This window comes from Mustelus asterias, unplaced genomic scaffold (genome assembly GCF_964213995.1).
Source record: "Mustelus asterias unplaced genomic scaffold, sMusAst1.hap1.1 HAP1_SCAFFOLD_47, whole genome shotgun sequence".
In the NCBI taxonomy this organism is placed as follows: domain Eukaryota; kingdom Metazoa; phylum Chordata; class Chondrichthyes; order Carcharhiniformes; family Triakidae; genus Mustelus; species Mustelus asterias.
In genome coordinates this window covers 2,228,787-2,243,610 of record NW_027590122.1, presented here as the reverse complement: position 1 = coordinate 2,243,610, position 14,824 = coordinate 2,228,787, and the positions used below count along the sequence as shown (strand labels likewise).

Genomic DNA, 14,824 nt, shown 5'->3' with positions numbered 1-14,824 from the left:
AAAATTAGGAACAAAATCATAAATAAAGCCAAGTGTACAGACCCTTAATTATCAACCAGAAAGAAGGAAAATGGGGGTTGCTGAAAGACTGTCCTTTTAGGTATTGAAAATAAATTTATAATGAGAAGAAAATCAATCTGTGTAGCTTTAGTGAACATCAATATGCAAAGAGTAAGATGAAAGACTTTTAATCACCTCAAACACTTGGCATAGAACTGTCTGAAACTCAAAACAGGAGCTTCAGGAAATCAATGACAAAATGAGCATTTATAAATATGTAAATATATACATATATAAATTTATAAATGAGCATTTACACCATTGACAGAAGACATTTTTAAATGTAAATTATTTACACTCAATCACTTTTGTATTCATTTGTGGGACATGGACGTCGCTGGTTGGCCAGCATTTAGAACCAGAGAACCATAGAAAATTACAGCTCAGAAACAGGCCCTTTGGCCCTTCTTATCTGTGCCGAACCATTTTATGCCTAGTCCCACTGACCTACACTTGGACCATATCCCTCCACACCCCTCTCAACCATGAACCCGTCCAAGTTTTTCTTAAATGTTAAAAGTGACCCATTTCTTGCCCATCTCTAGTTGCCCTTGGTGGGCACTTAAGATTGAACCACATTGCTGTGGCTTTGGTATCACATGTTTTAATGACAATGTTACAATCCATAATTATCCATGTGGCAGAATGTATCCCATCAGTGACTGGTTGTCTGTTCTGAATTTCTGAGCTGTGCTGACAGTGATGACATTTGCAAACTTCTTTTACAGGATATTAAAAGGGAAGAACTTGCCATAAGAAATCTCAAACCAAACTTCACACCAAGATCTGACAGAGTCACTTGATTTAATAGGATGAGGCAAACCATCGCCCATTTTACCATTCCGGTGACTGGAAAAGCACCGAGACACAGAACCCACACCATGGGGAAACCATGGAAATGCGAGGATTGTGGAAAGGGATTCAAGTCCCCATCTGAGTTGGAAATTCATCGACGCAGTCACACTGCTCTCAGTGTGGGAAGAGATTTACTAATGCATCTGACCTGCTTACACACCAGCGAGTTCACAGCGGAGAGAGGCCATTCACCTGCTCTGTGTGTGGGAAGAAATTCAGTATTTCATCCAACCTAGTGAGACACCGTCGAGTTCACTCTGGGGATGAGACCATTCAGCTGCTCAGTGTGTGGGAAAAGATGCAGAGATTCATCCACCCTGCTGGCACACCAGCAGGTTCACACCAAGGAGAGGCAATTCATCTGCTCTGACTGTGGGAAGAGATTCACTCGGTCATCCAGTCTGCAGAGACACCATCGCGTTCACACTGGGGAGAGATCATTCACCTGCTCAGAGTGTGGGAAAGGATTCAGAGATTCATCTGACCTGCTGACACATCAGCGAGTTCACACTGGGGAGAGGCCGTTCATCTGCTCCGTGTGTGGGAAAGGATTCGGAGATTCCTCCACCCTGCTGACACACCAGCGAGTTCACACTGGGGAGAGACCGTTCACCTGCTCCAATTGTGGGAAGGGATTCACTCAGTTAGCCAACCTGCTAAGACACCAACAAATTCACAGCAGGGGCAGGGAGAGGCCTTTCACCTGTAATATTTATTAATGATCTGGATGAGGGTATAGTTGGGTGGATTAGCAAATTTGCTGATGACACCAAAGTCGGTGGTGTGGTAGACAGTGAGGAAGGGTGTCGTAGTTTGCAGGAAGACTTAGACAGGTTGCAAAGTTGGGCCGAGAGGTGGCGGATGGAGTTTAATGCGGAGAAGTGTGAGGTAATTCACTTTGGTAGGAATAACAGATGTGTTGAGTATAGGGCTAACGGGAGGACTTTGAATAGTGTGGAGGAGCAGAGGGATCTAGGTGTATGTGTGCATAGATCCCTGAAAGTTGGGAATCAAGTAGATAAGGTTGTTAAGAAGGCATATGGTGTCTTGGCGTTTATTGGTAGGGGGATTGAATTTAGGAGTCGTAGCGTTATGTTGCAACTGTACACAACTCTGGTGCGGCCGCACTTGGAGTACTGTGTGCAGTTCTGGTCCCCACATTACAGGAAGGATGTGGAGGCTTTGGAGAGGGTGCAGAGGAGGTTTACCAGGATGTTGCCTGGTATGGAGGGGAAATCCTATGAGGAGAGGCTGAGGGATTTGGGATTGTTTTCGCTGGAAAGGCGGCGGCTAAGAGGGGATCTTATTGAAACATATAAGATGATTAGAGGTTTAGATAGGGTGGATAGTGATAGCCTTTTTCCTCTGATGGAGAAATCCAGCACGAGGGGGCATGGCTTTAAATTGAGGGGGGGTAGTTATAGAACCGATGTCAGGGGTAGGTTCTTTACCCAGAGGGTGGTGAGGGATTGGAATGCCCTGCCAGCATCAGTAGTAAATGCGCCTAGTTTGGGGGCGTTTAAGAGATCCGTGGATAGGTTCATGGACGAAAAGAAATTGGTTTAGGTTGGAGGGTCACAGTTTTTTTTTTTAACTGGTCGGTGCAACATCGTGGGCCGAAGGGCCTGTTCTGCGCTGTAATGTTCTATGTTCTATGTTCTATGTTCTATGCTCAGAGTGTGAGAAGGGATTCTATGAGTTATCTACCCTGCTGACACACCAGCGGGTTCACACTGGGGAGAAGCCATTTACCTGCTCTGTGTGTGGGAAGAGATTCAATCGGTCATCGAACCTTCTCACACACCAGCGAGTTCACACTGGGGAGAGACCATTTACCTGCTCTGACTGTGGGAAGGGATTCACTCAGTCATCCCACCTGCTGAGACACCAGCAAGTTCACAAGTGATGACTGGAGTTGGATTCTGCTCTTATTGCTGCTGTAAATCACATCCAGGACTGAACCATGTTCATTCTGACAGTTGGTGAAGTGGGAGGGTCAGAGGGTTTCTTTCTGCTGGACTGACCGGTCTCAATTTTCATTCCAGTGGCTGATTCCCTTTGAGCGAGGGCACATTTCCACTGAAATGTTCCACAAAAGCAGATGTCAGATGAGACTGAGATGAGGAAAAAATCTTAACTCAAAGGGTAGTGAACTTGTGGAATTCTCTACCACAGAAGGCTGTGGAATCCCAATCACTGAATATATTCAAGGAAGAGATAGATTTTATTTTAGATTTTAATGGCTTCAAGCGTTGTGGGGAGAATATGGCATTGAGATCGAGGATCAGCCATGATCATATTGAATGGTGGAGCAGACTCGAATGGCCTGCTCCTAGTTTCTATCGAGTACATTAATTTTATCCTGAATAATAAAGTCTTTTTCCTCCCACTACAGGTATCTTGTCGTTTATCCGTCCTCGTTCTGAGGGTTGGCCGCACTCTGAACAATCTTTCTCCACTGATTTCTCAGCTGCTCTCACTGCCTGTCCCATCGAGAGGCCGGTCCACATTCCGATATTATCCATCCATCTCGGGCCTTCCTTGCACACATTTTCCAGGTGTTCTGTCTCACATTACCTCTTTTTCCAAACACTCCCTCTCTATTCACAACATGTCCAAAATAGGTGAGCTTCCTGGATGTCAGAGCCTCAAACAGGTTCCGGTGAACACCAGCTTTCTCCAGCACCCACTCATTCATCCACTTTGCCGTCCGTGACACACGGAATATCCGTCCGAGTCCTTTCATTTCAAACACTTTTATTGGAGCCTCGTCACTCTTATTGATAGTCCAGCTTTCACAGACACACTTTGGCACCGGCCACACAAGGGCTTTCAGAAGATGAGTATTCATTGTAACCGAGATGTTGTGGCTGCTCCACATTGTTTTCACTGAGATCACAACACCATGATCCTTAAGACTGGCCTGAGTTTGTTTGATCGATCCTGCAGTCAGATCTCAGATAAATACATGAGTCTCTGTTCCATTGAGTCTCCAGCACAGGGCCGGGCCAGCCGGCTCAATCGGTCTGTCAGTAATTTGCTCCACATCAGCCTCCACCTCCCCCACTGCATCTCCTCCCGATCAGCATATCCTTCTGTTACTGTGTCCCTCATGTGTGGATCTAACTTTCCTTTCAATGTATTCATGCTGTTCACCTCAACCACTCACCATGGACCAAGTTCCATATCCTCTGTTATTTGGGGTCAATAATGAATTCCCCTTCTGTACTCTTTTTAACATCGAAATTTAGATCAAATTATCAAATTAAACAATCAAATTAAATGAATGGTGGGAAGGCGGCGGGGGCGGGGGGGGTGGGGGAGGGGGGGGCAGGGAATCCTTTAAAGGGACAGCCAAAAACTAAACCCTGAATGAAAAGTTACAAACTTAAAACTATGATGTGGTTCTGGGGAGGAATGAAGCTCTCCAGCCCCCACAGTGCCCACTGAAGACCTTGTGTTGGTCGTCACCACATGCTTCCTTTTCAGGAACACCTGGTCGCAAACATGGGCTGACATGGTGGTTTGCACTGCTGTCTCACAGCTCCAGGGAGCCGAGTTCAATTCCAGCCTTGGGTGATTGTCTGGATGGAGTTTGCATGTTCTCCCCATGTCTGCATGGGCTTCCTCCGGTTAGTGTCACAAGTAGGTTTACATTAACACTGCAATGAAGTCACTGTGAAAATCCCCGAGTCGTCACGCTCCTGCACCTGTTCGGTGACACTGAGGGAGAATTTGGCACAGCCAATGCACCGAACCAGCATGTCTTTCAGACTGGGGGAGGTAACCGGAGCACCCAGAGGAAACCCACACAGACACGGGGAGAACACAGACAGTGACCCAAACTGGGAATCAAACTCAGGTCCCTGGCGCTGTGAGGCAGCTAACTGCTGTGCCACCGTGCCACCAATGATCCAGGTGAATGTTAAATAAGAGACAGGCCAGAATTATAATCTCTCAACTATCTCTCAAAAAGAGTAAATAATACGAGAGAAATTAAAACAATGAGTCTCACTGCCTTCTGCCTGTCGGGGACCCTTCTGACGACAGCTGGTCTGGAGCTCGAGAGGTCCTGGCAACATTCGTGATCTCAGTCCAAGGTGACTACCAACGTACCCGGGTCGAAGCCCCCCCCCCCCCCCCCAACGTTTTACAGTGCGGCACAAACAACCTGACAGGAGATTTGGTAAATTCCCAGGCTTGGGAAACAATATACAAATACAGCACTGGAAGGTCAGCTTGTGACTGTAGCGCAGCTGCTTCTTTAGGTTCTCACAGCATGAATAAATGCTGAGTTGACTGGTGAATATCTTAACTCTTTACTTTCTATTCATTCCACCCTGAGATTCAGCAGCCATCGCAGCAATCCCATCTGTACCTGTATAAGTTCCTTCACAACAATGACCTGTGTGAACAATGCACGCACTCTGTGCCACAAGACAATTAAAATGAACAACAAAAGGGTACAAAGACGCAGTATGACAACAGGATGTAACATTAAAGTAAAAACAGCGGATGCTTTGGGTGACCATACATTAAAAACATCCCACCAAAGGTGAAAACTGAGGCAATTAAGTTCATCCGATGTTTGGTGAAGTTTGCCTTAAGCACAGGTCATTTCCACACTCTGCCTAAGAAGATGTTGCCTGTCTTGAGTTAGGTGTGCAGAAACTTGTGTATTTTGTTCAATAAACCTGCAAAATTTATTAAGTTCAATTGAAGGCAGATGCACAATACCGTGGGTGTGTCTATATCACATAATATGTTCTATTAGTATGTACATCAAATATGTCCCATGCATCTTTCCAACATTGGTTTACAGGGGGTTCAAGCTATCTGGCATTCAGATGTACATTGAGAGTGCTGGTAATGCAGACATAGTTTTTTTAAATTATTCATGGAGTCACATGTGGGCCAGACCAGTTAAGGATGGCAGATTTCCTTCCCGAAAGGATATTGTGAATCAGATGTTTTTTTTTCTGACAATCGACAATGGTTTCATGGTCATCAGTAGATTCTTATTTCCAGATCTTTTTCATTAAATTTCACTATCTGCTGTGGTGGGATTTGAACCTGGGTCCCCAGAACATTAGCTGAGTTCTGAATTAGTAATCTAGCGATAATATCACGAGGCCATCGCCTCCCCACCAAACTTGTCCAATTTCATGCATCATAGTATCATTAACTGGCGATAATTCCTATTGACATGGGCCATGACTCAGCTGTAAGGTACAAGCTTCATGTATGAGGAGTTATGTAGAGGACATACCACCACAAAAGGCCATTGGCTACAATCTGCCACATTGAGCACGGATGCCTGGACAGTGATGTTATACAAATAATATTTCTGTCCTTCTGCACAAGTACATTTGTTTTGAGTGCATATTTTACTGGATGCCTTCCATCCCCCATGCATCGGGAGTGAACGCAGCTTAGGAGGTACAAGCCAAGCATGTCCAGCAGCAATTATTTCCCCTTTTCTGTGGGGTTTGGTTTGAGATATGTACCCACACCTTGCCACCCTTACATACAGGTGTGTCATATTCCCTGTCTGGAGGAAGAATTGAAGGGACAGGTTGTTTTATCATCTGACTCACGGGGTTTCATAGAATCCCTACAGTGCAGAAGGAGGCCATTCAGCCCATCAAATCTGCACCGACCACAATCCCACCCAGGCCCTATCCCCATAACCATACTTATTTATCCTATATCACCCTGACACTAAGAGGCAATTTATCATGGCCAATCAACCAAACCCGCATCTTTGGAGTGTGGAAGGAAACCGGAGCACTTGGATGAAACCCACGCAGACACGGCGAGAATGTGCAAACTCCACACAGACGGTGACACAGACGGAGTCAAATCCAGGTCCCTGGTGCTGTGAGGCTGCAGTGCTAACCACTGTGCCGCCATGCCACCCCTCCTTTTTGTGGCCTATTATTCAAATTAGGTAAGGCCTGTGCCACTCTTTGAGTGTGTGGTCACTGGTCAGAAGCTTGATTTGTTGTTTCAATAGCCCATTCATGTGTTCAATCAGGCCAGGCTAGGGGATGTGCAATACCCAATGTATTCCATTCATTGACTCCTATGTGATACAAATGTCATCCCAACTTGATTTTTACACGGGGAGATCTTATTCCTTCGCACCTTATCACATTATTATTCTTGATCACTCGAGCTCTGATTTTTCACTGGCCATGCTAGGGTAAGATTATAACCATTCATTAGAATCTACTCTCGCTTTTCAGTCCAGTGCTACTTGGAGTATACCGTCACTTCAGTGACTATCGGGTCATAGTCCCTCACAGTTCTCATCACAAATTTATGATAAAATAATTTAAACAATGCCTGAGAACGCTTCTTAACTTCTTAATCAACTACCTACCACTGTTTGTTGATTGGTCAGATCCCTTTTTCATAGATTCAGGTATCTCAGCCACTGAACACCAGCCAGTCCTGGAATAAGTTTAATTCTAACTCAATGAGGAAATATTCTCACCAGGTCCTCTGTCAGGGCACTGCTAAGCAGCTTTAATGGTTCATGATTGCAGAAACTGAGCTGTGGTCAAATTTGATTGAGTTTTTTGAAGGGGTAACTAAGAAGATAGATGAGGGCAGTGCAGTTGATGTTGTCAACATGAACTTTAGCAAGATCTCTGACAAAGTACCGCATGGTAGGTTGTTGCATAAGGTTAAAATCTCACGGAATCCAGGGTGAGGTATCTAAATGGATACAAAATTGGCTTCTTGACAGAAGCCAGAGGGTGGTTGTAGAGGGTTGTTTTTCAAACTGGAGGTCTGTGACCAGCAGTGTGCTTCAGGGATCAGTACTGGGTCCACTGTTATTTATATTAATGATTTGGATGAGAATATAGGAGGCACGGTTAGTAGGTTTGCAGATGACACCAAGATTGGTGGCATAGTGGATAGTGAAGAAAGTTATCTCCGATTGCAACGGGATCTTGATCAATTGTGCCAGTGGGCTGACGAATGGCAGATGGAGTTTAATTGAGACAAACGCGAGGTGATGCATTTTGGTAGATTGAGCTAGGGCAGGACTTACTCAGTTAATGGTAGGGCGTTGGGGAGTAACAGAACAAAGAGATCGATGGGTACATGTTCATAGCTCCTTGAAAGTGGAGTCACAGGTGGACAGAATGCTGAAGAAGGCATTCGGCATGCTTGGTTTCATCGGTCAGAACATTGAATACAGGAGTTGGGATGTCTTGTTGAAGTTGTAATAATTGAAGGACTGTAGTTTGAATGTGAGGCATTATGGGACTGGACTATGGAGTCATAGAGATTTACAGCATGGAAATAGGCCCATCAGCCCAACTTGTCCATGCTGCCTTTTTTTTTAAACCCCTTAGCTAATCCCAATTGCCTGCATTTGGCCCATATCCCTCTCTACCCATCTTATCCATGTAACTATCTAAAAGCTTTTTAAAAGACAAAATTGGTAAGGCCACACTTGGAATAGTGTGTGCAGTTCTGGTCATCCTATTATAGAAAGGGTATTATTAAACTAGAAATAGTGCAGAAAAGATTTACTAGGATGCAACTGGGACTGGATGGTTTGAGTTATAAGGAGAGGCTGGATAGACTGAGACTTTTTTCTCTGGAGCGCAGGAGGCTGAGGGGTGACCTTACAGAGCTCTATAAAATAATGAGGGGCATAGATAAGGTAGATAGTCAATATCTTTTCACAAAAGTAGGGGAGTCTAAAACTAGAAGGCATAGGTTTAAGGTGAGAGGGGAGAGATACAAAAGTGTCGAAAGGGGTAATTTTTTCACACAGAGGGTGGTGAGTGTCTGGAACAAGCTGCCAGAGATAGCAGTAGAGGCGGGTACAATTTTGTCTTTTAAAAAGCTTTTAGATAGTTACATGGATAAGATGGGTAGAGAGGGATATGGGCCAAATGCAGGCAATTGGGATTAGCTAAGGGGTTTAAAAAAAAAGGCAGCATGGACAAGTTGGGCTGATGGGCCTATTTCCATGCTGTAAATCTCTATGACTCCATAGTCCAGTCCCATAATGCCTCACATTCAAACTACAGTCCTTCAATTATAACAGAATATGTGGCTGTATGTAGCTGCCTCGGCCATGGTCAACCGCAATACTGCCTTCCTGAACTGCTACAATGCCTGAGGTATAGGTGACCCAAAGTGCTGTTAGGCAGGGACTTCCAGCGACACATTCCAGACTTTCACTCGAATGTAAGTGGGTTCCAGATTGATATATTCCATTCAACCACACCCAAGGTTAGTTATTCCAATTCCTTTATTGTCCAGGACAATATATTCACAGTATCTTTAAAACAGAAATTAAACATTCCCATTTGATTTCAGACAGTAACATATTCTGTTGAATTGATCTTTATTGTCAATGTCAGGCTGGGGTTGTTCCCCTTGGAGCAAAGGAGGTTGAGGGGAGATTTGATAGAGGTGGACAAGATTCTGACAGGTTTAGATAAGGTGGACAAAGAAAATCTGTGCCTATTAGCTGATGGGACAAGGATGACAAGCAAATTTAAAGTTTTGGGTGGGATCACAGAATCAGAGAAACCCAACAGTGCAGAAAGAGGCCATTTGGCCCATCGGGTCTGCACCGACCACAATCCCACCCAGGCCCTACCCCCATATCCCTATACATTTACCCGCTAATCCCTCTAACCTACGCATCTCAGGACTCTAAGGGGCAAATTTTAGCATGCCCAATCAAACTAACCCGCACATCTTTGGACTGTGGGAGGAAACCAGAGCACCCGGAGGAAACCCACGCAGACACGAGGAGAATGTGCAAACTCCACACAGACTGTGACCCAAGCTGGGAATCGAACCCAGGTCCCTGGAGCTGTGAAGCAGCAGTGCTAACCACTGTGCTACCGTGCTGCCCATGTGAGGAATAATATTTTGATGCAGTGAATGGTAATGACCTGGAACTCGCTGCCTACGAGGGAGGAGGAAGTGGAGACAATAAACAATTATAAAGGAAATTGGATGGGCATTTGGGAGGTTTCAAACAGAAATGCTGACTAAATATCTCTGAACTTCCTCACACTCTGTCACTCTGTGATCCTTGTGAAATTTGAAACCAGGTATTCGCAACAAGACAAGAGCATCAGCCATTGGAGGCAAAGTTGTGAGACCAGCCAGTCCAGCAGAAAGAAACCCTCCGACCCTCCCCATTGACCAATATAATTGAAAGCAGAAACAATAACAGCAAAATCGACCACTGGAACCACTCGTGAACTCGCTGGTGTACCAACAGCTGAGATGAAAGACTGAATCTCTTCTCACACACAGAGCAGCTGAACGGTCTCTCCCCAGTGTGAATTCCCTGGTGTGTCTGCAGGCAGAATAACCGAGAGAACCCCTTTCCATACACAGAGCAGGTGAATGGTTTCCACCCAGTGTGAACTTGTTGGTGTTTCTGCTGGCTGGATGAATCACTGAACCGCTTCCCACACAGAGTAGGTGAACGGCCACTCCCCAGTGTGAACTTGCTGGTGCCTCCGCAGGTGGGATGACTGAGTGAATCCCTTCCCACACTGAGAGCAGGTGAACGGCCTCTCCCCAGTGTGAACTCGCTGGTGTGTCCGCAGGCTGGATGAAGTTATGAATGCCTTCCCACACTGAGAGCAGGTGAACGGTCTCTCCCCAGTGTGAACTCGCTGGTGTGTCCGCAGGCTGGATGACCGAGTGAATCCCTTTCCACACTGAGAGCAGGTGAACGGTCTCTCCCCAGTGTGAACTCGCTGGTGAGTCCGCAGGCTGGAAGAAGCTCTGAATCCCTCCCCACACTGAGAGCAGGTGAATGGCCTCTCCCCAGTGTGAACTCGCTGGTGTCTCCACAGGTGGCAGGACCGAGTGAATTCCTTCCCACACAGAGAGCAGGTGAACGGCCTCTCCCCAGTGTGAACTCGCTGGTGTGTCCGCAGGCTGGATGAAGCTCTGAATCCCTTCCCACACTGAGAGCAGGTGAACGGCCTCTCCCCAGTATGAACCCGCTGGTGTGTCTGCAGGCTGGAAAACTGACTGAATCCCTTCCCACACTGAGAGCAGGTGAATGGCCTCTCCCCAGTGTGAACTCGCTGGTGTCTCCACATGTTCGATAACCGAGTGAAACCCTTCCCACACTGAGAGCAGGTGAATGGCCTCATCCCAGTGTGAACTCGCTGGTGTGTCCGCAGGCTGGACAACTGACTGAATCCTTTCCCACACTGAGAGCAGGTGAACGGCCTCTCCCCAGTGTGAACTCGCTGGTGTGTCTGCAGGCTGGATAACTGAGTGAATTTGTTCCCACACTGAGAGCAGGCGAATGGCCTCTCTCCAGTGTGAACTCGCTGGTGTGTCTGCAGGCTGGATGACAGAGTGAATCCCTTCCCACACTGAGAGCAGATGAACGGCCTCTCCCCAGTGTGACTGCGCCGATGAGCTTCCAGCTGAGATGGGGCGCTGTATCTCTTCCCACAATCCGCACATTTCCATGGTTTCTCCATGGTGCAGGTGTCCTTGCCGCTCTCTTGGGTGGACAATCAGTTGAAACCTCGTCCAGGCACAACACCAGTACGGTCTGTCCTCACTGTGAATGGTGTGACATTTATTCAGGCTGTGTAACTGGTTAAAGCTCTTTAGTCAGTTCATTGGAATACTCTCACTCAAGTGTGGCAGTGTGTTGGTGCTTTTCCAGTCATACTGATGCTTGAATTTTTTTTCAAATCGACAGACTGGACAAACATTTCCCCTTCCAGATTCAAAGGCCAATGATATTTCACTCCCAAGGAATATGACTGCCAGATCTAGACGTGACATTTGAGATTTCAGCCTGTAAATCCTCTTTCAATATCCTGTAAATTGAGTTAGAAATAGAAATAGAAATTCAAAACAGACCATTCTAGTTTCTATGGAACATTCTTTCCTCTCTCATTGTGCAAAAGCTGTAAATCTCCATCCCACACACTCTCCCTCCATTCTCACTCTGCTGTATCTAATATTCACCCTCCCAATTTTCCTGAAGATGCTGATTGAGGCTGATTGACAGATCCATGCTCACTGCTTCCTGTCCAGCACAGAAATCATAACAAATAGGAGCTGCAGTTGGCCATTCAGCCCATCGAACTGCTTCAACCATTGATTGAGAATTGGCTGATCTACCTCACACTATTTCCATAGGACCAATATTTCCCAAACTATCCCCCAGGTTGCTCAATGCCTCAAAAGTTACCAATCTCTCTCTTGAAAATATTTGATGACTGAGGCTCCGCAGTCCTCTGGAGCGCAGAATTCAAACACTTTACTCACAGACAATGGACCAAGCTCCGCGCAGCCATTGACACAGGGCCCGGACTCTGATTGGCTGGAGGACCAGCGCCCATCCGGTCCTCCACGCGTTGCCATTGGTGAATCTGCCGCATGTGGACAATGAGGGGGCGGAAGCCGAGCCCACGTGGGGGTGGGCGGGGCTTTGACCGCCAGCCTTGCTGAGCTGGTGTCCAATCCGCAGTGTGCTGCTTCTGTAACCAGTGATATTGCTGCCAATGGGACACTGTGTGCTGGGAACGCCCCTCTGAGTCATTGTGACGGCACAATGGAGCCCTGCCTGAATCAGCCAATAGCAATCACTCTGCTCCGTGGTGACGTCTCCGGGTTCAGGCGCGCGGAACCAGGAGCCCCGCCCCCACCCATTGTTCCCCCAGTCTGTACATTCCACACATTGTTAGTCCAGTCAGATAGACATATATCTGTCTGGGAGCCTGCATGGAGATTTCCAGCTGTGTCCAGGACACAGAGAGCTGAAAGTGTCCAATACACATCTCTTTAGAAACTTACAAACCCTACAGTGCAGAAAGAGGCCATCTGGCCCACCGACCACAATCCCACCCAGACCCTACCCCCATATCCCTACATATTTACCCGCTGATCCCTCTAACCTACGCATCTCAGGACACTAAGGGGCAATTTTAGCATGGCCAATCAACCTAACCCGCACATCTTTGGACTGTGGGAGGAAACCGGAGCACCCGGAGGAAACCCACGCAGACACGAGGAGAATGTGCAAACTCAACACAGGCAGTGACCCAAGCCGGGAATCGAACCCAGGTCCCTGGAGCTGTGAAGCAGCAGTGCTAACCACTGTGCTACCGTGCCGCCTGTCTTGATGCTCTCTCCACTCACATTGTTTGTATCTTAAAGCCTTGATTAGTTGTAAGTATTCGCATTCCAAGCATTATTCTGTAAATTGAGTTTGTGTCTTTATACGCCCTGTTTGTGAACAGAATTCCCACTCACCTGAAGAAGGGGCTTAAGGCTCCGAAAGCTTGTGTGGCTTTTGCTACCAAATAAACCTGTTGGACTTTAACCTGGTGTTGTTAAACTTCTTACTGTGTTTACCCCAGTCCAACGCCGGCATCTCCACATTGTGTAAGTCCATCCACAGTGATATTAGGGAAAGATTTCCAGCTACACATTCCAGACTTTCCCTAGACTGTAGGTGGATACCAGATTGATATATTCCATTCAACCACACCCAAGGTGAGTTATTCCAATTCCTTTATTGTCCAGGACAATATATTCACAATATCTTTAAAACAGAATTTAAACATTCCCATTTGATTTCAGGTACGAACATATTCTGTTAGTTTGTTCTTTATTGTCAATGTCAGGCTGGGGTTGTTCTCCTTGCAGCAAAGGACAAGATTCTGCCAGATTTAGATAAGGTGGACAAAGAAAAACTGTTCCCATTAGCTGATGGGAGAAGGAGAGGGGGACACAGAGTTAAAGTTTTGGGTCAGAGATGTAGGGGGGATGTGAGGAAGAATATTTTAATGCAGCGAATGGTAATGACCTGGAACTCGCTGCCTACGAGGGTGGAGGAAACGGAGACAATAACCAATTACAAAGGAAATTGGATGAGCATTGGGGGGTTTCAGACAGAAATGCTGACTAAATATCTCTGAACTTCCTCACACCCGGTCACTCTGTGATCCTTGAGAAATTTGAAACCATGTATTCGCAACAAGACACAAAGAGCATCAGCCCATTGGAGGCAAAGTTGTGAGACCGGCCAGTCCAGCAGAAAGAAACCCTCCGACCTTCCCCATTGACTAACTGTGAGAATGAACAAAATGCAGTCCTGGATGTACTTGAGAGCGGAAACAATAACAGCAGAATCCAACCCTGTGAACTTGTTGGTGTCTCAGCAGCTGGGATGAAATTCTGAACACTTTTTATACACTCAGCAGGTGAACGGTTTCTCCCCAGTGTAACCTCACTGATGTCTCAGCAGGTGGGATAACTGAGTGAATTCCTTCCCACACTGAGAGCAGGTAAACGGCCTCTCCCCGCTGTGAATGCGCTGATGTGTCCGCAGGACGGATGACCGAGTGAATCCCTTCCCACACTGAGAGCAGGTGAACGGCCTCTCCCCAGTGTGAACTCGCTGGTGTCTCTGCAAGGCGGATGACACAGTGAATCCCTTTCCACACTGAGAGCAGGTGAATGGCCTCTCCCCAGTGTGAACGCGCTGATGTGTCTGCAGGTCAGATGACCGAGTGAATCCCTTCCCACACTGAGAGCAGATGAATGGCCTCTCCCCAGTGTGAATTCGCTGGTGTGTCCATAGATTGGATAGCTGGTTGAATCCCTTCCCACACTGAGGGCAGATGAATGGCCTCTCCCCAGTGTGGCTGCGCCGATGAGCATCAAGCAGAGAGGGGGCTCTGTATCTCTTCCCACAGTCCGCACATTTCCATGGTTTCTCCATGATGCAGGTGTCCTTGCCTCTACCTTGGGTGGACAATCAGCTGAAGCCTCATCCACACACACAACACGTGTACAGTGTCTCCCCGCTGTGAATGGTGTGATATTTATTCAGGCTGTGTAACTGGTTAAAGCTCTTCAGTCAGTG

At 46.7% G+C, this 14,824-nt stretch overlaps 1 protein-coding gene across 1 annotated transcript; it reads right to left on the bottom strand.

Annotated features, from left to right (window-relative positions):
- Positions 1-2,944: 2,944 nt before the first annotated feature.
- LOC144483189 (uncharacterized) lies at positions 2,945-14,680 on the bottom strand. The gene is given in 5 exon segments (XM_078201982.1): positions 2,945-2,994; positions 3,493-3,858; positions 10,096-10,391; positions 10,393-11,436; positions 14,190-14,680. Coding segments are annotated over 5 exon segments (2,247 nt in total).
- Positions 14,681-14,824: the final 144 nt, after the last annotated feature.